The sequence below is a fragment of the Hypanus sabinus genome, chromosome 17, assembly GCF_030144855.1.
Source record: "Hypanus sabinus isolate sHypSab1 chromosome 17, sHypSab1.hap1, whole genome shotgun sequence".
Classification (NCBI taxonomy): Eukaryota; Metazoa; Chordata; class Chondrichthyes; order Myliobatiformes; family Dasyatidae; genus Hypanus; species Hypanus sabinus.
This window is the reverse complement of record NC_082722.1, coordinates 54,126,022-54,151,831: the sequence shown is the minus strand read 5'-3', so window position 1 is coordinate 54,151,831 and position 25,810 is coordinate 54,126,022. Positions and strand designations below refer to the sequence as shown.

General features: G+C 38.8%; 1 protein-coding gene across 4 annotated transcripts in view; it reads right to left on the bottom strand.

Moving 5' to 3' along the window:
- wwp2 (WW domain containing E3 ubiquitin protein ligase 2) overlaps nt 1–24,280 on the bottom strand; it is a 174,563-nt gene extending 150,283 nt beyond the window's left edge. For 2 of the 4 annotated variants that reach the window (XM_059993113.1, XM_059993116.1), the window contains exons 1-2: nt 24,138–24,266; nt 12,354–12,437 (exon numbers count right to left, since the gene is read on the bottom strand). In XM_059993113.1, coding sequence (XP_059849096.1) covers nt 12,354–12,423 — 70 coding nt within the window. In that variant the 5' untranslated portion in view covers nt 12,424–12,437; nt 24,138–24,266. Of the gene's footprint in view, nt 1–12,353; nt 12,438–24,137 lie in introns of all 4 variants that reach the window. The other 2 variants (XM_059993114.1, XM_059993115.1) reach the window with 2 other exon arrangements.
- Between the last annotated feature and the right edge of the window lie 1,530 nt (nt 24,281–25,810).

Sequence of the window (25,810 nt, the reverse complement as noted above, 5' to 3'; positions counted from 1 at the left end):
ATAATGAGCATAGATACTATTGCTTCAACATCAGCTTCGCACTGTGAGAACAGTGGTTTTAACATGCCATTAAAAGCTGGGTGGAAATTGAGGATTTCCCCGTGGATAGCAGCACTGAAGGGACATCCTGCTTAAAACTAAATGGATCAGTAGTTTAGATGTATTGCATTGCTCCTCTGCTGGAATACTGTTCATGTCCCATTACTTTTTATTATAACAGATGCTATCTAGCAGGAGCTTAAACAACCCACCTTAACCCCCAGCGGCATCAGAATTCTGTGATTTTATACTCTCCCTTCTCCAATTCAAGATACAATGTCCAATTAAAACTTGTACAAACCAAGCATCAGATTATTGAGCAAAGAGGAAAAGATATTTCAAGCTTCTCAGTAAGTTCTCTTGTGAAACCTTCTAAGGTGCAGATTGCTTGATGGATTGATTCTGCAGACTTCAGAGTCTTGAGCAAGCCCCCACAATTTCTACAACTGCTTGAGTACCCACACATCTTACAGATGCTTTCACTTCAGCATTAATATAGACTGCAGCTGGAATACAGGGACCTTTAATTCTCTTTTAGGCAGTGAACCTTCCCATCGTCCCAACTGTTTACAAATATTCCAACCCAATTATTTCTTGGTTTTAACTACATTGCTGACCAGATGCAGCTTGTTTATTTTGAGCATAAATTGTAAAAGCAGATATTCAAGAACAGGGATTTGAGGTGTTATGAAGATAATGCATTTGTGAATTTACTCACATTGTAGCAATTAGTCTCTGTGCTTCATGTGCGTGAACAGTTTTTAGTTTTTAAGAAAAGTGACACAAACAAATGAAATAGTAATTTACACCATATAAACAGCACCAAAAATAATATTAATGTACAAATATCTTGCCTGAAATTCACAAAGCAGTAATGCTAAGGAATTGAGCGGTTGCAGAGTTTGCATTGTATGGTGATCTGACCACTTGAAGGAAGAGCTATGGCCTGTCAATGTGCTCATTCCATGTTCATGAGCTGATGAAAGCAAACTGCACAGGCCACAGGGCAGTGGGAAGGGGTGGCTGTGGTGCAAACTATATGCATCATCAATCAATGCAATCCAAGAACAAAACACTCCAAACACCATTTCATTCTGAATTCCAGCTGCAATCAACATCCAACACAACTTACTGCTAAAGTCCGACCTAAAACACTCAGTAATTGGTTATGGAATGACAAAACTTCAACAGAACACAACTATGTGAGATAAAACAAATTTGTATTTCCTATTTCTCCCTAAAAACTCTCTCTTTAATTCTTTAATTCCAGGTGCCTTTCTGCAGGTCACTTTGCTGATAGTCATTCTAAACTTGAACCATAAAGTCAAAAGTCATAAGATCCTGCCTCCACTTGACAACCATCTGCATTATCTCAACTGTGATCACTGAATTGGAAAATTGCCAGTTCCCTTTCCTGATGGAAGAATGTCAAATCCATAACCACTAGATTAGCTGACGTTGATCATGTTCTACATTTAGGTGTATTATTTGCTGATTTAATGAGGTCCAATGGGAGAATGAGTATTGAACCCTTAAACTCTTTTGCATGCAGGTTCTTAAATTAGTCTATATAAACATCTACTAGAACAATTTTGTAATGTTTATTGGAAACAACTCACTATATCGTAAGTTTCTGCTATTAAAACATAGAATTTTCTGCAATTGAGGATATTGCGACATTATGGGTTTCTGTGATTTGATCTATAATTGAAAAAACATACTTCAAGGAAAACAAACGTGTCTCATTTCTAACTAGAACTGCATGAAAAGATGACACTAATGCAGGCTGACCAATGTGTGCCTTTTTTCCCTGAAAACATTTTTAATAACACCCTTTGAGAGTAAAGGCTGGCAAGAATCAGGAAAACCAAATTTCTAAAAATTGCTCAGCGTAGTAGTCCATAATATATTTTGAAATGGAAATACACTATAGGTGGTTTTTGGAACTCATAAAAATACATTATTCCATACTGAATGTTACTTTAGATTGGATCTGCTCATGAAATATAACAAGGCCTATGCAGCTGACTAAACAGCAATACAAAACCTTCTAGAAAAATGCCTGTACTTTGAAATTCTAGTGTCCAAACACAAAGTAGTATTTCAATCCTAAAACTAAGATGCCAATTGCAATTTTGTTCCTACAAACTCCAGAGATTATGCATGATTCATATTTCTATCAAATGTAATGAAAGTAGTATAATAAAAAGTGTATTTTCTATTTGTAAGATGTTCAATTTCATTTCCTTATCAATAACTTCAGCTCCAATAGGTTCTTCTCGCTGTGTAATTTATTACACAAGGGAACTCAAGCGAACGACAAGCAACATGACATTTGGAAGCTCAGGTCTGCAAACATCTACCCCACCTGCACGTTAATTTATGATGCCCATACTGTCCTCATTAGCAACCTTAGAACCCAGAAAACCTGAATGGAAGCGTGTCAATTTCAAACATGACAGACTTTCTAAGACAGGGGCTCTCAACCCTTCCTATGCCATGAACTCCTACCATTAACCCACTGGTCCGTGGACCCCAGGTTGGGAACCCCTGCTCTAAGAAGAAGGTGACCGACCGCTGGTATTAGGCCCATGCACTATGGACTGAATGCTTTCCTATGTAAAGCTTCAAGACTTTATTACTCTGGAGATACAAATAATAACACAGATCCAAGCTCATGCAATGCAAGAGAATGAACAAGGAAGGTGTGCTGAAAATAATTTAACAAACAAAATTCCATGTGTAGGCTTCACTGCAATATATAAACTAAAATGTCTTGAAATTTATCAAAGTCAGTTCTTAAACTGTGTGAATAGCAAACATGCAAAAAGTCTAAACCTCATTCCATCTTCAGAATCAAAAGCATTATTCCAAAATAACTAGCATCGTATATTCTCCGGAGTATTAATGAATGTTAAATTAAAACAATTGGGACCACAATAAAACTCTCATTGTTTATATTGGCATCAAAGTTGCAATCCACCAAATGGCATCTCATTAGATTACATTTCACCACAACGCCATTTTTCTCCTGCACATATCTCACTCTTTTAATCTCTTGTTTATTATTAAAGTTTATTGAGGTTAATTATTATCCTGCAGCAGAAACCTGACAGAAACCATGAAGAACAGATGTGAAAGGAAATGGCAATTTTAAATGAATTATCAGCAACTGATCTTTACTTTTAAAAATAAAACTGAGTTTCATAGGAAGCAACTAGAAATTTGATTGTTAGCACTATAATTGAATTTCATGTTTCATAAAAGTGTTGCAACATGGGTCAAATAAGTTCATATAAAATGATGCTGTTAACTATATGTAGTAAAAAATTTTTTGGAAGAAATTGACCTGTTTAAATTTATTATTGAATAGGCTCTTCCTGCTTCTTTGAGCTGTGACGCTCAGTAACCCCCGATCTAACCCAAGCCTAATCATGGTACAATTTACCATGACCAAACAGTATGTATTTGCATTGTGGGAGGAAACCAGAGCACCCAGAGAGAACCCAGAAAGTCATGGGAAGAATGTACAAACTCTTTACAGGCAGCAGTGGGAATTGACCTGGGTCGCTCATACTGTAAAGTGTGCTAACCACTACGCTACCATGCTGTTGTATCTAAGCATTTTATCAACGTACTATGTAAGCTAGTTATATCATCAACTCAGGAGATGATAATCAACAGTTGTAAATATAACCTTGCTGTAAACCATCTCATTACTTCTTTATTTATTGTGACACAGGTGACCCTTCTCATCTGCTTTATTGAGCACCTCCTCTCTTTACGCCAAAAACAGAATTTCCAAGTGGCCAACCATTTTAAGTCCTATCCTCATTTCTGTTCTGACATGTTGGTCCATGGCCTCCTCTTTTCCACTCTTTCCCTCAGGGTGGAGGAGTGACACCTCATGTTCCATCTGCAGTAGCCTCCAATATGAGCATCAGTTTCTTCTTCTGATAGTTTTTTCCCCATCTTCTATCCCCCACTCTGGCCTCTTACCTCTTTCTTCATCTGCCTATCACCTACCCCCACCCCCAGTATCACTCCTTCCCTTTCTTTCATAGTCCACTCCTATCAGATTGCTTCCTCTTCAGCCCTTTTTAATTTTCCCACCCACCTGGCTTCACCTTCTAGCTGGTCCTCCTTCCCCTACCCCCACCTTTATTTTGGCACCTTCCCGTCCTTTCCAGTTTTGATGGTCCCGGCCTGAAATGTCAACTGTTCATTCATTTCCGTAGATGCTGCTTATGGCATTTTGTGTGTGTTCCTCTGGATTTCCAGCATCTGCAGAATCTCTTTTGTGTGTCATGCCGTGCTGGTTTGCAGAACATAATCACAAGAATCCCCTTTCTTCCCTCTTATTTACCTCTATTCCTTCAATTTATTCTCTTTAATATGCCCATCTACTCATTTTTGATTATTTTGCCATTTCCCTGTTCTCAGACAATTCACACAGCCAATTAACTTAATGGAATGCAGGAAGAAGCCTACGCAATCACAGAAAAAGAACATTCTAAATCCACACAGGCAGCTCAGGATCACACCTGGGTCACTGGAGCTATCAGGCAGCAAGATTCTGCCACGTACAAAATACAGGTCATCCACCCTTTAAGTCGCCCTATCCAACTACAGATTCACCCGCATATCAATCATAGGTGCAGAAACAAACGTTAAAAAATATAAAAGATAAACATATGGTTGAATCACAGACTCGAAAATTGCAGGCTATAAGTATAAAACTAGGGTCATGTCTTACAATACAACTTAAGGGACATAGATGAAAAAATTATAAAGTGTGGATCATAATAAGGGGGCCATTCGGTCCAAATGACTGAGCAGTTCAAAAATTAGCTGTACAGATTCCAGGAATCTTCACAGACATACTTAAGTACATTTTAAAAGTAATTTAGGACTCTGATGCTACCACCCTTGAAGGTGTTAAGTTGCAAACTCCAAATATCCTCGAGGTAAATGCACTTTTCTTCATCCTCTCTCTAATTCTTCTATTGATTACTTTAAATAAATGTTTACTAGTTTTGATCCCTCAGCCAAATGAAAAAAGGGCCCTTCTATTTAATCCACTCAACTCCTCATAAATGTAAACAGCTTGTTTCCTCCCATCATCCTTGTACCAAAAGAAACAAGTTACCACATCCAATATTTCCTCATTGCTATTATTTTTCCACTCCAAACAACATCACCTTTCCTCCCTTTTGCACCTTCTCCAGTCTCATCACATCTTTCTTGTAACATACGGTAAGAACTAGACACAGTATTTACACTGTGATCTAACTAGTTCTGGCTCTGGCATAACCTCTCTGTTCTTATATTCTTTGCCCCAGTTAATAAAATAATGCAATCGTAATGCCTGGTTAGTAATAAATAGATCTCTGCTTCATGGTCCCTTTGTTTCCTCTATTCTCCTCAATATTTATCATAATATCCCCTGCTGTGTTGCATTAACTTATACTGTGCTACATTAAATTCCATCTGTTAACTTTTCTGGTCCAATTCACTGAACTATATATAAATTCTTGTAGCAAAAACTTTTTAACTTACTATCAATCAAGTAACCAGTTTTGTATCAACTATAAACATTTTCATTTTGTCCCTCTTGTAACTTGTAAGCTTTCACATCTTTATATAGAATGCCACATGGACCTTAGTCAAGGCCTTGCTAAATTCCACAAGGACAACATTAGACACACTGCCCACATCGCTCTCAGTTGTTACTTCATCAAAAAGGTTAGTAGGGCATGACCTTCCCTTAACAAACCTGTGCTGACTGATCTTGATCACTGTGCCATTTTAAATGAAGATTGAAAGTACCTTTGGAATTGATTTGAGAAATTCACTCAACACTTAAGTTAACTGGCATTTAATCATTTGGTTTATTTCTTCCTCCCATTGTCCACCATTTGCAGTCCTCCAGACCTCTGGTATCATCCTTGTAGTTTGAAAAATCATTATCAGAGTTTCCACAAAATCCTTCCTTGCTTCTTTTAAAAGCATGGGACATATTACATCCAACCCCAAGTTTCTAAGCCCATTAATAATACTTCTCTTACTACATTTATGCCAAACAATATTTCACCTTTGTCCTGAAAATGGAAAATAAGATTATTCCTCTTGTGAAGACAGCTTTAGTTACTCTAATAAACCCTGTTTTTGGTTATCTTTTTGTTCTTTAGAAACTTAAAGCACATTTTATTGTATTTGGTGGTACTTTTTTCATGCATTTTTCCCTTTTAAATTGTTTCCTACACTTTCTTCACTCACCCAGATATTCTGCAATGTTAAGCTCTGTGCCTTACATATCTTCCCCATTCTTCTCCTTATTGTTCACTATTTGCATGGGACCATCAAAATCAATCAGTCTCTTTGTGGGAACGGGTTTACAGTAAACTTTACTCATAGCAAAGAACGATCTACCTACAAGTAGCTGTTTCCAGTGCACATTTGCCAAATTGCTTTTCAGTCTGGTAGGACTGGCCTTTGCCCAACTTCAAACCTTTACTTTTATTTCCTTCTGTCATTTTTCCAAATATAATTGAATTACTATAACTACTACAAAAACGCTTTACCCACAGGCACTCCTTTCAAATTTCCAGTTCTATTCCCCAAAACTAAGTTCAGAACTGCCTCCCTTCTTTTTAGTCTTGTATGTAACAGAATATAGAATGTAGAACTGTACAGCAAAGAAACAGGTCCTTTGGCCTCTTACATCTATGAAAACACAATGCCAAATCAAACTACATCTTTTCTGCCTATATATGATCAATATCCCTCCATTCCATGCATATTCATGTGTCTAACACTCTCTTAAACATCACTATCTTATTCTTCCGATGGTATAATGCAACGAAGAAATTCTGTGCCTTTGATGCATTTATAATTACCATATCTCAGAAATCCTCAAACCTTTTTGGACTTTGGAAAGCAAATCGTAAGCAAGATTTTGTCATCCTCTTTGGGTTGCTCGGATGTCTAAAGTACACTTCCAAAGGTATGCTTGTTCTTTATTTTCCCTTTAAGCTTAACCATACAGTTTCATTTGATGATCCTTCTAATAAGTCATCCTTTCTCATAGTCATCTCCTTCCTTCTTTAAATTTCCCCAAAAGATATTACACCTTTTTTCACGTCTGAAGGAAATTATGCAATGCTCCAAGTGCTTAACACAGCAGAAGATCTGAAGTGAGAACAATGAAGACCACAATCTCTGGCTATACACTCTTACTGACTACAATGCCCCAAGGAGGCAAATTAGTTTAATATTTTCAGCTAAAAAGAAAAAAAAAATCAGCACATTGTTCAATTCTTTTCTACTATGAATAATAACTGACTAGAACCAGAACTTCATGGTCTATCCCACAGGATCTCATTACTGATTTAAGAAGTCGTTTTCAGATATATTCAAGGGAAAAAGTTACTGCATGAAGAGATCCCAAGCAGCAACAGAATAAGTGATTGGTTAACCTAATTGGGTGGTAGCTGCTGAAAAGGGACTGCTGACCAGAATAAAAGAAAACTCTTGTTTTCTCCAAAAGAAAAGTGCAATGCAAGAATTAATAGCCTGAATCCTAGGAGTATACAAACATTATCAGATGAGCTGAAACTCCTGGACTCAGGGAGATCTTTTGAGTAATTCAAATACAAATTCAATACCACTATGATGATTTGGCTACTGCAGACAGCAGGGAAAGGAAGAAGCTTGAAACGAGAAGCCCCCAATACACAATGAATCTTTCTCTATGCCAGCATGACTTTGTATATAGCGCCATCTATGGAGATCATCGTGTCAAGGATCATTGCAGAGTTTTCACTGATGGCAATGCACAAAAGGTGAAAAAAAATCAGACACATAAATGGGATTTAAGGGAAAAGACTCCAGAAAATTTTGAAAGAACATTCAATTTTAAGTGTTATTCTGAAATGAGCCTCTATTCTTTTAAAAAGCGAGTTTGTCAGGACTACAAACAGTTCAGCAGTAATTGTAACATACACCCAAAATGCCAGATGAACTCAACAGGCAAGGCAGGTATGGAAAAGAGTAAATAGTCCACATTTTAGGCCGAGACCCTTCTTCAGGTCACCTGAAATCTTGAGTCCTGAAGAAGGGTCTCAGCCCAAAACATTACTGTTTACTCTTTTCCATGGATGCTGCCTGGTCTGCTGAGTTCCTCCAGCATTTTGTGTGTGTTGCTTGGATTTCCAGCATCTGCAGATTTTCTCATAGCAGTAATTGTAAATTTACTCACTTTTAAAAAATCAGTACAGGCCCAACCGCCCACGACCTACTGACCTTATAACCTCCCTCAAACATAATCCTCCATTTTTCTTCATAAAGTTGAAAAAAAAATCACCTCACATTACTGATTCAATGATGACTGTATTGGTAAAGACCACAATATTGCAACTTGGGAGAACAGCTGGATGCCACTAGCACAAAACTCTAGAGTCTACAGGTTTTTTTCATTCCATGGTCTCCTACCTTTAACCAAGGTGTCTGTGGACCCCTGCTCTAGACCTATTTAATAAATCATATGTGCAAATTTCATAAGATAATACTTTTCATTGTTATATTGATACAGATTTCAACCCTATCTCTTTTTATATACATTATTAAGAGTATGGATGTTTTAGGTTTAGGTAAGGGGCCCCAGGATTTTGACACAGTAATGAAGTGTGTGACTGCAGTGCATAGCTACTTGTTCACTTCCAGTTGGTAGGCTCTATAGATTCTAAAGATTCTGTGAAGAATTGTTGATTTAGTTGCCGCATTTTGAGTTTCATGGCTTCTGCGATGACCGTCTTCAGACCAATGGAATTATAAAATCTTCAACAGAGGTTTCATAGAGTCCCTGATGAGGAATGTTTTTCGCTGGGTTTCAGCATATTCCCAATGCAGAGACTCCAGATTCTAATGAATGATCATTCTTCACTTTGAACAGTCATGGAAGAGGGATTCCCATGAGTCAGTGGAAATGGTGCATTCCTTTAAGGAAGCCTTGAGTACACCCTTGTATTTCTTTCTACTCCCTACCTGGTAAGCTTCTTACCTAATAAAACTCAAAAGAGTTTAGGTCAGGAATCTGAATGGTATGGTCTTCCCAAGGAGTACAATTAGCATCTCAATCCTGGAGACACTGGCCTGGAAACAGATACCAACGATGGTTTGCTTTGGACAATTCTACAGAGACATCCTCCGCAGCATCTTTCCAGTGCCCACTATAAGTAACGCAGATCTCAGAAGCGCACGAGAGAGCAGGAATTACTGCTGCCTATTAAACTTTGTTTCTGGTCTGAAGAATTCACCTTTGTCTTTAACATGCCAGTACAACCTTTTGTTGACTGAGGAAACATTGCTTCAAAGTCAAGACCTCAGACCTGGCACAAAACCGATACGCACTTTATAGCCTCAATTTCCAGATGGCAGTTGGAGTGGATGCTTAAAGTGGTAGATGAATAGGCAGTTGAGTAGATTGTTTGGTCTGAATGGTGCCTTGACTTTTGACTGCAGCTGTAATAACATTCAATCAAATGAAAGGTTTCCTGCACATTCTGGACTTATGCTATGTTAATAATGGAGAGGCATCAGGGAATCAGGCAAACTAGTAACTGATGATTATCAATTTTCTTACTTGCTTTAAAGACAAAGTTTCTATGCAGTTTGTCCGGGTAAAATTCTTGACAAAATGAAAGCCAGGATGTTTTTTCAAACTTTGTAATGGCGAACATCATATGTTCAATTCTTTCCTTAAATGTTCATTTTTAATGTAGAGTAGATAACACTGGCAACCCCGATATTCTTGATCGTCTTCACTGCTCAAGGTCTTGTACCCCCTGAAACAGTGGATTCTTCATTCAAAGGTATCCGTAGTGTGCTGTTGAGCAGGGTGTTCCAGATTTAGATCTAGCAAGTATGATGAAACTGATCTGTTTTCACACCATGATAGTGTGACTTGAAGGGAAACATTCCAATATCCTGTCATGCTTTGAGCATTGTTTGAATATTCATTCTATTCTATTACAATTCTGGATGCTTTATCACTGGCAAAGGGTTTTGGGGTGTGGGGTGGATGTAGCTGGATGTCAGAAAATCAGCCACATCTCATCAGACAGCCAGACTCTGAATTGATCTTGTAGCTACAGTATTTATGCGATTTGTTGACTGTGATCCCCAGGATGCCAGTAGGAGAAAGAGGTTGGGGGGTGGGGGGAATCATTGTGTGAGTGAAACCATGGCGAATATACTGGAGATATGAAATCATGGATAATAAATATTAATTAAAAAGAAAAACAGTCATCAGGAAATAAAACCTGTTCACAAGTTAGCTTTAACATAGGGGTTCACAAGCAGACCCCTTGGTTAAAGGTAGGGGTCTAAAAGAGATTGGGAAGCCCCACAGATACTTTAAGGTTGTTGAAGCCAAATCATTGGGTGTGGGATATTCTTATTTCTATACCATTGAAACAATGCAGAGGAACACAGTAGATGAATGCTCATATTCATTAGTTCTCATTGAAACTTTCAGGATGAGATCAGGGAAGACATTTTGCGTCCATCTTCTGTATTAATACATTGTTAAAGACATATCCCTGCCACTTAATGCACAGTTCAGCACAGCTCTGTTTCATCACTTAATATTCTGGCGAAGTATATAGTCAGGGAGCCATCCCTCAACATTATAGGAGGTATATTCTGGGTGTCTGGGAGTTTGTGCTTAGAAGTTCTTGAACCAGTCACCAGTACTGAATGTCCAAAATGGTTCTGCTGGTTGGGACATGCTACCATTGTAAATATGAAATTCTGCAAAGTTACCTTCTACAGTCAAAATGTTAAACTTAAGTACGTGATTACAGACATTGAAACTGTAGTTAATTGATTATTGCTGTCTTAGTGTTTAAAATGTCTAAAACATGATGTTAGGACAAGAAAACTACATTCTCTCTAGAAAATTTTATGAGTTGAATTAAGATTTTTATATTACCAGCTTCAGTGCCTGTCTGGTGAGTTGTCAGTCACAACAGTAGGTAGGAAGGTGTTACATAACAGTAAAACCATTCCTCCATCATCAATATCAAAATCACCCACATGTCTGCCGTCACCCCATCCTCCCACCACTCCACCAGGGATTGGGTTCTCTTTGTCCTCACCTACCACCCCATCAGCCTCTGTGACCAGCACATAATTCTCCATAACTTCCGCCATCTCCAACGGGATCCCACCACCAAGCATATTTTTCCCTCCCCCCCCCCCCTTTCCACAGGGATCGCTCTCTACGCAACTCCCTTGCCTATTCATCCCTCACTGATCTCCCTCCTGGCACTTACCCTTGCAAGCAGAACAAGTGCTACACTGTCCCTACAACTCCTCCCTCACTACCATTCAGGGCCCCAAACTGTCCTTCCAGGTAAGGTGACACTTCACCTTGGCATCACCTTCTGTATCTGACCCATCGTAGATTGGGGGGTCTGTTTCACCGAGCACCCCCAGAAAAAGTGAGATCTCAAATGACCACCCATTTCAACTCTACTTCCCATTCCGACATGTCAGTCCATGGCCTCCTCTACTGCTGTGATGAGGCCACACTTAGGTTGGAGGAGCAACACCTTATATTTCATCTGGGTAGCCTCCAACCTGAAGGCATCAACATCGATTTTCCAAACTTCTAGTAACTGCCCCCCCACCTTCATCTTCTCTATTTCTCATTCCCACTTCCCTCTCTCACCTTATCTCGTTACCTGCCCATCACCTCTCTCTGGTGCTCCTCCACCTTCCCTTTCCTTCCATGGCCTACTGTCCTCTCTTATCAGATTCCCCCTTCTCCAGCCCTTTACATACTTCACAAATCATCTTCCCAGCTCTTCATTTCACCCTTCCCCCCCTCCCAGTTTCACCAATCACCTACCACTTTGTACTTCTTCTTCCCCTCCCCCCACCTTCTTACTCTTGACTTCTCATCTCTTTTTTCCAGTCCTATGAAGGGTCTCAGCTCAAAACGTCAATTGTTTACTCTTTTCCATCAGTGCTGCCTGGCCTGCTGAGTTCCTCCAACATTTTGTGGGTACTACTTTGACTCCAGCATCTGAAGATTTTCTCGTTTGTGATTTGACTAACAATCTGTACGGCAATCTTAAGGAATCTGTTCCTCCACACTGCTATTAACCTTGTACTCTGCCTCCAAGTTCAACCTACCTAAGTGCATCATTTTGATACATTAGCTGGAATTACTAACATGGTTCATTAGTTATGCTACCACAAAATTATTATCCTAGTCAAAGTTAGTAAATAACCAACTCAGGACTTACTTTTTAAGTTCAATTGTGACTTTTCCAGTGCTTGATCACTTCCAGTAACACTAGAACTGGCAGTTGCCATGACATCACACCACTCTGGAAAGAAACAAACAGTTATCAAACACATTAAACTACAACTTATTTTTGCAAATATATGCACTTGTTTTGTTATAAAAATTATGTAACATACCTCAAAAGTTCTATTCAGATATACAATCTCACTACATTTACAGTCAATTCCTACTTAATTATTTTCACTTGCTGCAAAATGAAACATTTATGTGATAACTATCCCAATGTCTGGAAAAGGATATGAAAAGTGTTCCATAAATATGAGCATCTCTCAAAACTAGCTACAATTCTCTGTCAGTTCCTATCCCACTTCAGCCTTGGTCATCAACTTCAAAATAAGCATGTTTACTGTTCTATTGTTATATTACAAGTATACAAAGAATTATTATTTTGACTAATGACAATTCATCTACAAGTGCTCCTGGTTGTTATGCATACAACCATAAAAGGACTACAAACAAGTCCAAAACAGGTGATAATTGAATACAAAATAATTTCCACCATATCCAATTCATTTTTGCCTACGTAACCCCTTTTTGCAAAGTCACATTTAAGGAGCCCTGTACGTTTCAATGGTGCTGAGGCTGAGATGATTGAGAGTTTCAAGTTCCTTGGACTAATTCATCACTAACAGTTTGTCCTGGTCCAACCATGTAGATGCTATGGCCAAGAAAGCACACAAGGACCTCTGCTTCCTCAGAAGGCTAAGGAAATTTGGCATGCCCCATTGACCCTCACCAATTTTTATGGAAGACGTCCTTTAACCCTCACAAATTTTTAATCAAAGGTATCCTATCCAGTTGCATCACAGCTTGGTATGGCAACTGTTTTGCCCAAGACCGCATTAAAAAATTGCGGAGTTGTGGACACTGCTCAATCCATCACAATACCAGCTTTCCCACCGTCTACCCTTCCCTGTTCCTCATGAAAGCAACCAGCATAATCAAAGGCCTCTCCCACCTGGTCTTCTCTTTTCTCCGCATTTCCTTCTGGCAGAAAATATAAAAACTTGAAAACATACAACATTAGGCTCAAGGGTTGTTTCTATCCCATTTTTATAAGACACTTGAATAAACCTCTTGTACAATAAAGATGAAATTTTGATCTCTCAATTATCTTGTCATAACTTGAAATGCAATAACCTGCAATGCAATTTCACTGTAATTGTAACTTATATTCCACAATGACATTGCTTTTCCTTTTGTAGTACTTTAGTATACTTATGTTTTGAAATAATATGTATGAAAATTGCGAAACAAAATTTTTCAATGTGTCTTGGCATATGTGACAATAATAAACCAATTTCCAATGTATTAATAATCATAAAGCAGCTAAAACTCAGGTAACCAAGAAAATTGTTTTACTTTTCAGCTAATCCTAGTTAGCCCAACGTAAAAATGATGGGGAACTCTAAACTTGGGCAATGATTACTCAAGGAATTAGTTAAACTGGATTATCAATTATTGATCAGTTAAACCAAATAAATCATGGTCAACACTGACAAACTTATTTACTAAATAAATCAACGAATGCAGACAATGCATTTGACACTTCTGGTGTGCTTCTCAAATACAGAATTACAAGTTCAATGTTGTGTAACAAGGTGACATTAGGTGAAGTGATGGACATAACAGTATGGGGTTGGCTGGGGTAAAGGAAACCATTGAAAAGTATTGTCAATCTGAACAATTGCACCAGCTAAGGCAATCAGTTTCTGAAAATGTTCATAACATCTGGTGATAGTTTTAATAGAATTATGTCCATAAAGAAAGAAACAGCAGCAATTTGCCAGCAACAGGCATTGGATCTGCCTAGAAGGGCAAGTCCAGCTCCATTCTGAGACATATAACATTCTGATTTATCAGTAGATCAATGTTCCTACAAAATTACTGTGTAAGATTCCAGTTATTCCCTATTCAACACCGGCAGTTCATCACCATTTTTTTTAAGGGTAATTAATAATGGCCAACACTTACTGTCCAGCTGCAGCAATTTACTGCCAATATAATCTGGCTGGAACACTTGGCTCAGCATTATTAACTCACAACGGAATGGGCGGATTATTAAGCAAATTTGAATGCTATCACTAGATGATGATGCAGAAGCTACTTAAGTTAATTTTGCGCAGGTAATGTTCCATAAAAGTTTGGGTGGCAAAGAAATTGGTTATCCAAGACAGTGATTTTCACTTCTCTATTAAGCAATAAACTATCTGATGGCATGCCAACCCACTGATGACAAAACACTTCAGTACCCTACTTTAACATGGGACTAACTAGTAATGGAAAGAATGCTGCCAAACAGTCTACTTGATTAAATATTGGCAACATGCTTACAAGGTTTTCCCAATGCAAAACTAATTTTATTATATCATATACAATGCAGTTTAAGAATTGTTTAAAAAAAATACCCTTTGTTTCCTAGCGCTGAGCTATCAGTTCTGTATTTTCAGTATTTTTCATTTTATGATACTCATCCATTTTTAAATCTTGATAACATGTTTGAAATTGTGATTTGATTTTGGAACACATGCTTGGTTCAGTTGGCTGACCGCTCAATACTATAAAATTCAAACATTCAAACCCTTTCTTTGGGTTGATAAGTTGAGTAGGTATTTCAGTATATTACTGAGAAGAATGAGTAGTACCATCACGTGGAATATACCAGAAGTGAGGTCATATCTGTTTATACTGCTGAAAGTATCATATAATTTTCTGAAAAAAAAGTTCTAAGTCCACCCAGTATTTTCTTCTGCCTTCAAGCAAGAGAATTAGAAGAGAAACAAGATCCAGCTTCCTTAAACTGAAATGTACAATGCTTCTTTGTAGTTTGGGAATTCCCCAAAATCCCAGGTCAATTTACCATCCTACGTGGTATAACAGTTTGACACCCACAGGCAAGAGCATTGAAACCTTATGACATCACAAGGTACATATGTCATCTGCAGGTTTACCTAACTAACTGCACAAATCAAACATAGATTATCCAAAAGATTCTACCTCAGGAACAAATTAATAAACTTAATAATTTTGAAATTCTAGAAAATTAGCTTCCCTTTATGAGTAAGTAATAAAGCATTCCACAGAGTGAATGTTTCATGGGGAACATAACCTGTACTTTCCTATAGCACCTTCTAGAAACTTTAACTTCAAATTCTTCATCTTGCGCTTTGAAAAACTCCAAGACGCAAAGTATTCCCAATACCAAAGTAGCTAAATACTGATGGTCAGACACATTTGAAAGTAAAAAAAAATATTCAAACAGTCAAATAATTTAAAGCATTCAAAAAAGAGTGGAACACTTTATTTTTCTCCTTAGACTTCATGACCCTATTTAGATGAACAGTGTGACCATTCCTGGTCAAGAACATTATTCCTGGTACATCAGATCATTTCTTCAATATGTCAACTCTCCCCTTCCGGAGAGCAGCAAAGCATACAGAGAAATGCTAACACCATGAAATTGTTTTGAAAGTTGACCCCATCCAAATAAATTCTTACCTCAGAAATATTATCATGATTGCATAGAATTATTTTGGTTTATTATCATTATTCTCTGAATTAATATTACCAAAATTAAATTGTGGCCATTCTTATCATTACCTAATCTTCAAGATGGCGGCGCAACGCAGTTTGCAGCGGCCTCTCCAGAGTTGATATCTGTTATTTGTCAAGCGGAGTGCCGTGCACAATCCTAATCTGATGAAAAACAGACGTGGGAGCATGGAGGAACATCTGGAAATCTCCAGGAAGGCCTTCTTTATTGCTGCTGCTGTTGTGAGGTCCGGGACTCTGCTGGGAAGAACGGGCCCCAGTCCTCGGGGTCGCGTTGCTGGTGACCGGTGACAGGGGCGTCGTAGTGCGCTCGGCAGAGGATAATGCTCAGAGAGGCTGTGCCGGAGGAGATGGTCAGAGGCTCGGAGGTTCAACGGACTCGGAGTCCGCTGCGGTTGGGGCACCTTCACTGTGTGCTGCGTCTGCGAGGCTGAGTCTGGTGGTGCCTTGCAAGTCCATAGTGGGGGTATTCCCTTCTGCCACCTGTGTGGGATGACGAGTCTATCGGGTCCCTGAGGACTTGTGGAAACTGTGTGGTGGTTTCTTTCGAGCTTATAGTCTTTTAACATATTTGGACTATTTTTACTGTGCTCATGGTCTGTTTTTTTTTTATCAATTATGGTATTGTTTGCAGTGTTGTAACTATATGTTGTAACTATGTGGTTTTGTGTAGGTCTTGTAGCCTTAGGTTTTGGTTTGTTGGGTGGTACAGTTGGTCTCCTGACAGTGTGTCTGGTTGTCTTGTTTAGTCTGGTGGGTTTGGAGCTCCTTTCCGGAGAACGCGCTAAGATGGTAGCATGATATTAATACGCAGCAGCCTCTTCGGACTCTGGACTGGGGATTGCCGAACGTTATGTGGATTTTCTAGTGTAGTCTGTTTTGTCATATGCTTTTGTGATATCATTCTGGAGGAACGTTGTTTCATTTTTTAACTGCATTGCATTTGTGGTTTCTAAATGACAATAAACTGAAATTCAATTCAATTTAATTACAGGACCTGCCACAGCAAAAAAAATTGCCAGGTTAACCTACAAAACAGTGAAGCAACCACTAGAATACTTTGCTGCATGTAAAGTTAGTTAGTAATTAATTGATAAATATATGTAAGTTTGTTCTATCCTACTCCAAAACTTATTAACTTAATGATCATTGCATTTTCAAAGTCTGTTTCCTAATAATTACTGGCTTAAATTGGACTGAAAAAAATAATTTTGGTTTCAGCTGAGTCATGGCTAAATTCATGTTCTAAATATACTTAACAATGCAGTACGGCATAATTATTTGAAACATTATCATTTTTACTATCAAGTTATTCTGAAGTAATTGCAGGCGTGCATTTTGGACAGCAATTATTCCCATTTTTCAGGTTTCTGTTATTAAATAGATGATTACATTCCATTTGAAGAATTTATAGGGCACCTTTAAAACACAAGCTGTGACTCATTTTCCCAGAACACAATGTATGCTACCTGCCTCCCTGATGCTCCAAACTTATCCTGTATTGCAACAAACTCGATCAAGTTGCAGTAATGAGCAAAACATTGTTTGAAACTGTGAGGTTAACTATTTGGTGTCCCAGTGTACAATACATAATGCTATGTCTGTTCCTGAGCTTTTACAATTATGTCTGTCGGCAGTGTTCATGCCTCAGATCAGAAAGCACAGATCCAAGTCCCTGCTGAGAGATCTAATCAAGAGGTTTTTTTTTAATCTTTAAAGTCCTTATTTGAATTCCAATCTTATCCCACAGTTTCAAAAAGGTTCAACAAAAATATTGTGACAATTTAATTCCTCAAAATTATGGGGGACATTTTTTATGAGCAATTGGCAAACAATCAAAAGTAAAATTGAGAAGTAATATTCTTATCATCCCATGTCTTTCACATATGTTACAGAGATTTATCAGGCACATATTGTGGCTTAGAATAATAGTAAACAATCTTAAAATCCATAACCAAGAGATCCTTCTGATTCCAAAATTGGAGTTTCCAAATTCATCACATGATACACAACAATTCAAGAATGTTCTTCCGGTCAAGATGGTGCCAAGCTGCGGTCTCCAACAAGGTCATAACTTTGACAAAGTTGTTTTTTTTTCAGGTTCATAGGAATGGTTTGGGGGCCAGAGAAGGGAGTTATGGGTCAGTCTAGGCTTTAGGGACAGGGCTGAGGAGAGCTAGAGGTCAGGCTGGAGTTAAGCCTCCGCTCTGCATTTGAAGGCCAGAGACAACGTGTACAAGGATACATGGATGGATGTTGGTTCAGTAAATGCTGTGGATAAAGGCCAGCGAGGACAAAGGTGATGCCTCCCGCTCCCCCCACAACTAGGCAAGGCCAGGCAGTTTCAGAAGTCTGTGTGCGCAGGTCATGAGAGCCAGCGATACCTTAGTTACACAAGTCAGGAGTCTGGAGTTCAGGGCCTCCTAAGCAGTGAGTCCTGGGGTCAAATAGAAAGATCAAAGCCCAAAGGTCCATCTGAAGTTTAGAAATCCTGGGCTTACAGGCGAAGGCCTGGATCTGCAAGCCTGTGAGTCTGCTGGAGAAGTTGGTGGCCCAAAGTCTGCAAATCCAAAGGAGACCAGTGGCCTGGGAGCAGCCTGTTCTTGGGTTAGAGGACTGTGTGTGTGTAAGTGGGTGAGTTGGTATATACGAGGGAGGGGAGGGAAAGAGATGTTCTGCTGAACACTGTGGCCATGCTATGTCGGTGCTGGAATGTGTGGCAACACTTACAGACTGCCACCAGCATACCCTTGCATGTTTCGATATACATGTGATAAATAAATTAATCTGAAACTGAAGATCCTAAAAATCTACTTCCTGTTTCTGGGGTTTATTAATATTAAACAATGAAAAATCAAATTGCTAAAATTCTCTCAAGAATAGTAACTTTTTGTTTGGATAGTCTTTCAAAGTTCCTTCAAACGTTCGGAGTCAGCCAAAGTTTACAAGGAACCCGTGCACACAGCTTGAAAACAACAGATCTAATTAAATTGGTCATTCCAACCATCACAAGGACTTCTCAGCTCAAGTGTGCTTCTGAAAATATCTATCAAATATTCAGAAATAACAGTCTCACAGGTTAAACAACGACTGTTTATTTCTCTCCTGGCTTGCTGACTTTCTCCAGTATTTAGTGAGTGTTGCTCAAGATTTCTAGCATCTGCAGAATCTCTTTTGTTTACCATTCATACATTTCTTCTCAAATGAGCATAAATTAACAGAAATAACCAGGGAACTAGACAAAAGCTGCAAGCTCACACCATTCATTTCTCCGCCTTAATTAGGAAAATTAATGTCTCAACATTTTGACAGTATTCAGATAGATGTGATAATCTTTATTTTTCTGAGGTTGTAATTAGCAGAACAGATCAAGGGAACCAGTGGGTGAGTTCTTACTGGACTTTCAGTGTGCCTTAAAAATTATACAAGGGATTGTTAAACAAAATTATAGTATATAAAATAGACAAACAAGAGAAGTCCAATCACAAATGAGAAAATCTGCAGATGCTGGAAATCTGAGATACACACAAAATGCTAGAGGAACTCAGTAGACCAGGCAGCATCTAGGACTATCCTGCCAAAGGATCTCTGCCCAAAATGTCAACTGTACTCTTTTCTTAGATGCTGCCTGGCCTGCTGAGTTCCTCACCAGCATTTTGTGTACATTAAATGGAAGAAGTATTCAGCCAAAGATCACGGTTCACCCAATCTTACCCTCAACATCACTTTCTAGCTGTTTCCCCAAATCCAGATTTATGAAAAGTTATAAAAGTGAGAAAAGACATGGCAGATGCCATGTAACAGAGTTAAATGTCAACAGATTGTTATCTGAGTGAAATATTAGAAAAGAGGAGATACAGTGAAGCTTGGCTTGTCCTTGTGTACCAGTCACTGATAACAAGGATTCAGGTATAAAGCAAGCAGTTAGGAAGACCAGGGTTATTGGCCTTGGTTGCAAGAGGATTTCAGTAGAGAGTAAAGATGACCTGCTGCAGATGTAGAGCGCCTTAGAGAGATCTAATTGGGAGCTGCGTGTGTAACTTTGGTTCTATACCTGAGCACAGATGTCCTTGTCATGGAGGGAACACAATGAAGATTTACAGAGGAGAAACAAGAAGCTGTAGATATTGGTATCTAGAACAACAATCAACCTGATGGAGGATTTAGTGGATCCAGCAGTGTCTGTAGGAGGAATCTTTGAAAAATGAATAATTCTTCTTCACAGAAGTGAAGACCAATTCCTTAAATACATTCAAGAAGGTGGATGTATTTCTTAAGGCTGAAAAAGATCACAGAATATAAGGAAATACTTGAACCGGGAACTGATGATCACCATGATCATGCTGAATTGTGAATTCAGGCACATTCTTGTTCCTACTTTATATGTTTCTCCTTTACAGTTTAAATGCCTGTAATTCTTCATCTTGAATATATTAAATGACTCTACCCCACATCTCTCCGAGGTACAGAATTCCAAAGATTCACCAAATCGTCTGAGAGATAAAAGTTCCCCCCATCTCTGTCTTATACAGGTGGTCCCTCATTCTGAAATTATGTGCCTTATTTTTAGATAACCCCACTTAGACAAAGCATCCTCTCAGCATCCAAATAAAAAAATCAAGGAAGTACAGATGCTGAAATAAAAAAAACAGAAGATGCAAGTAAAACCCAGCAGATCAAGCAGTATCTGTGGAATGAGAAAGTTAATATATCAGATTGAAGACCCATCATCAAAACAGGGGAAAAGAGGAAACCAATGATTCATTTCACAGATTTTAAGCTTCTTGATTGAGTTTTTCTCTTCAACTGCCCTCAATAAACCATTAGTTCATCAACAGCTTATGACCAGAGCAATCCTGACCACAACCAACCTAAAACATTTCCTTGGTTCCATCCATTCCTCATCCCCTTTGCAACTTAGCCTAATTTAAACACAAAGTACACTGCAGATGCTGTGGTCAAATCAAGCCGTACAAAAAATCTGGATGAACTCAGCAGGTCAGGCAGCATCTGGACACTGCCAGACCTGCTGAGTTCATCCAATATTTTAGCCTAATTTTTTTTTCTCCCTTTCCTAGTGCTAATGAACTTACATCAAAAGCTTTCTACTTGCATATTCCATAAAGCTTGGATTAAAGACTCACTAATTTCTAATGGCTATCCAAAATTGTTTCCCCTCTATCAACTTTGTTTCATCCAAAATCCCCTTTCATGGTGACTCTCCTTGACTATCCTGTGACATTTTAAATGTCCTGGTATAACTTTCTTAATCATGCAGCTCTGTAGTTTCCCCAATGATGAAAGTTAAACTCAGTAGCTCCTAATATCCTGCTTCTCATCTCCCTTCTTGCTTTTAATTATGGAGTTATATTTGCAATTTCCTAATCCTCCAGGACTTCTGGGGAATTTTTATATACTACAGCTACTGCATCCACTTCCTTTTGAGCCTTGGATGTAAACCATCAGGTCAAGAAGGCCCCATTAGTTTAACTTACCTTGTATTTTTCTTTCTAGCGACAGAGACTTTATATTCCTCACTTCTTTTATTCCCTTAATTATCTTTTATTATTGAGTTATTTTTAGATCCATCCTCGAGAATGAGGAGGTTGGTTAATGGAGAGAAAATAGAGAAAAAGAATAGTCATTTTCAAGTTGGGAGGTTGCAATTAATGAGGTGCCAAGTAGATAAGTGGTGAGCCAATAAAGATTAGGCTTATTTGTCACATTTACCTCAATAGATACAGTGAATTGTGTTGCTTGTCATGTGCTGGGGGCAGCCCACAAGTGTTAGTACACTTCCAGCACCAACATAATACGCCCACAACTCACTACTCCTAACCATGTGTCGTTGGAATATGACAGGAAACTGGAGCACTTGGAGAACATACAAACTCCTTACAGACAGTGACAGGAATCAAATCCTGATCAGTGATCGCTGGGGCTGTAAAGCGAATGCCTTGAACCACTATGGTACCATGGCACAACCTCTGTAAGTAATTTGAAAGGCATAACACATGTATCCAAGTTTAACTGATGAAAACCAGGCAGAAGAAAAACCATAAAGCTAGAGAAGCCCTTTGGGAATAGAGAAAGACGAGGGAAATTGGTCAGAATATGACTATTGCAAAAGGATTTGATCACAAGAATAAAGAAGTGTTGCTGGTCGTCCATCATATGCTATGACGACAGCGAAACCTGTGCGGGAGAGTGGGACACTTCCACTCTCAGCCTCAGAAGTCTGGTTCCTGTGGTTCAAGTAGTCATCACAAACTGGGGTCTTCCTTGTTTGCTGTGGATACCCATGACTACCTCTACGTCTTGTCATGCCCTTCGCTCTCCACGAAGCATTCCAGAGCCGCCTTCGTAGCCGCTCAACCTCACAGATTTCATCTGCCCAGTCCACCAGAGCAGATTTCACATGCTAGGGCAGGCATATCCCTGTTTCACTGAGGTTATGAGGCCTGCTGGTATCGTCTACCCTCATCTGCTTTAGCCCACCTGCAGAAGCAGCATTCCAGTATGTGCTGCTACTGCATGCAAACAGCAAATGTTACAGCAATTATAAGGGATACTGGTAACATTAATCCTGGAAATATTATGCAGCGGTCTGTTCTCCACCTACAAGGAACCATACGCTTCTGATACAGAGAATGGAATGAAGAATGGGCAACAGGTTGTTTCCTGGCATGGTTAGATGGGTGGGGGGGGGGTGAATTGTCCTTAACAATGGAGGTTAAGTCCCGCTTGGTGGCACAATAATATCAGCGCCAGACTCTGGAGCGAAGGTTCCTGAGTTCGAATCCAAGTCGGGTTGAGAGTCGAGCTGGCAACTCGGCCTCATAAAAACAAGAACAGCTTGCTAGGGAAACACCGTCATGATGGCGCCCCGATAACTCCACTGCCGAGTTGGAGGTTAGGTTAACTGGAGGTTAAGCAAGGTACTCTCTGAAGTTCAAATAATGAAGGATTTCCTTATTAAAACATTCTGGAATTTACTTTACAGAACAGTTGTCCATTAACTAAAGAGTTACATATCAGTGTCATGGTCTCAAAAATTCAGCAATGAGATGGGGAAAATTTTTCATCCGGAGAATAGCAAATAGAACATAGAACATCAAAAACCAACAGCACAATATAGACGAACATGTCCCTACCTTAGAAATTACTAGGGTTACCCATAACCCTCTCTTTTTCTAAATCTTTTAACTTCTCTACCAAAGAGGTCTGTGAGTTCAATGAGTTTATGGAAGGCCATGAACAATAGTGCATTTAAAGAATTATGTGGATCAAGCATGATCTTAATGATGGAGTAGATACAAGACCCTAAATGGCCTACTTTCACTTCTATTTCTTGTAGCATTCTTAGCTATAGGTCTACATATCTACATCAATAAGGTTTGCTAATTTTAAGCAGCCATGTTTTTACCACTAAAAAGTAATCAGAAACTTTAGAAAATTGATCGGATCTGAGAAGAATTTTTCGCTACACCTGAATATCCAATTGTATTCCCTAGCTCCTCCAAGGAAGGACAACTGAAACTTAAAATTTGTTTACAGAAATGAAATGAAACTATGTAAGAGATTCGGTTTTCATGTATTTGTACATGGCTCAATTCCAGGCAATATATTTGGTCCTACAATTAGGCAAATCAAAGTTACACACATTGCTTGTTTCTGAGGAATTTCAAGACTTTGAGGATTAATTGGGTCTTCAGCTATGAAGAGAACCGAAGCAGAAGCTAGAAGGTTTTGAAAATCAGATAAAGACCATACTGAGTTAAGTAAAGCATTGCTGTTGCGCAGTCGTTTGCTCAAAATATTTTAAACCAAAGGATATATGACGACTGTACAAGCATCATTAAAAGGGTTCCACTAAATGTTGTAATCTGCACTCTGGACACTGGAATTTTCAGCCACTGTGTCATTTAATGACAGGTTAATTAAGAATTAACTAGAAAACAGAATGTGAAAGTAACCAGAATTCCCGAATACACCACCCTAATATGCAAGTTAAAAGTTCAGGAAACACAGAGATGACTGACTGGACACTGTTTCTACACACACACACCTAACAGAAACATGATTGTTATTGTTTTATCACAGATCGCTGATCTCTCACTCACTCAAACACACGCGTGCCCAAATCTACCGCCTACCTAAAAGTACATACCCTGTTAAAAAAAAATAAATTAACTGATTGCGGGCCAAGGTCCAAACTGCCACCAGCTTCAATTAATTTTTCACCTCAATTGGAAAGACCCTCCGATGTTACCTCAGCTGCCGCTTCCACTTCCGCCTCCTCCAATACCGTCATGCGAAACAGTCAGCTGACCGGAAGTACAGCCGTGGCATAGTAACAGTACATTGATCCCAAGGATTGTATTGTGCAGAGGCGGAGAAGTTTAATTGTGACTTTATGTTAATTTGGGGAGCGTTACATCTCACTGGTTTGGAATGAAACTTCCCCCTCTGCTTGTTTTAAATGTAACAGATATCGACGTTCCCTATACTTGCAACATAATATAAACAGTTAATTTTGACATCACCTTATAAACATTTTTGGGTTGAGTTAACGCGTTTCGTAATTGAATTACTTTGGAAGTGCAGGCTCTCCTATTTGACAACATATCAACAAAAGCGGAATCTGGTTTCTCGCCGCTGATCAATAGAGCTGAAGTATTTGAGATTTAGATTAGATTCAACTTTATTGTCATTTTGCCGAGTACAGATGCAATGCCAATGAAATGCAATTAGCATCTAACCAGTAGTGCAGAAGAATAGCGTTGTTTACAAAATAACACTTTTGTGTTATAACAATAGTGTTATAACACCATAACAATATAACAGTATATTGGTCAATCTGTCCAGAAGCCTTTAAATTGTGAAGTTTTGTCAGGGACTATCGATCAATTGGAATCAGTAAAATAATAGGATACCAAATATATTCTATTCGTTTAGGTCCCCAAAATAGAAAACAAATATTTGTCAGATTTTAGTAATATTGATTGTGATAAGAATGTTGATAAAGACATTAGAAGAATTTGATGATCTTCATCAATGGAATTCTTGACATCACATTTAATGCAATTTGGTCTTCGATAGGGTTCTGGTTAACATGGTAGTAGAAATGTTCATTTGTGGGCTTCGTTCGTCACTCAAAATAATCTGTAAAAATTATTACCTTCTAGGATAGATGAGGAAATTAAACCTCCCTCATATTAGAATAAATTTATTATGGGCCTGTCGACAATCATAATCTGAGTTATTTCCAGTCATAATCTCACTTTGGAAAGTGAATGTTCTAGATTAAGGGAGAATGCAAGTGCTAACTTTAAAAAAAAAGTCTTCCCAGTTACAATTTACCACATGTGGAACAAGTGATGAGGAGGACACATGTACAGAGGATGGTTTGACGGAACATGGAGTTAAATGTGCAGAAAGAATAAGTAAATTTAGGAAGGGCAACAAAATTCTAGGGGCATAGAGCCCGATGGGAGTTCGAGGAGCTGGGTTAAGCACAATAGGCAGCGATTCAAACAGAGAGAGGAGAAATGGGCTAAAAATTCTATATCTGAATGCACGAAGTGTCAGAAACAAGGCGAATGAGCTTGAAGCTCAGGTGCGAATGGGTAACTATGATGTTGTTGGGATAACGGAGACATGGCTGCAGGGAGATCAGACCTGGGAAATGAATGTACAAGGGTATACGTGCTATCGTAGGGACAGAAATGTGGGCAGAGGGGGTGGGGTGGCCCTGTTGGTGAGGAATGAGATTCAGTCCTTTGCAAGGGGGGGGACATAGGATCAGGAGAAGTGAAGTGTGGACAGAACTGAGGAACAGTA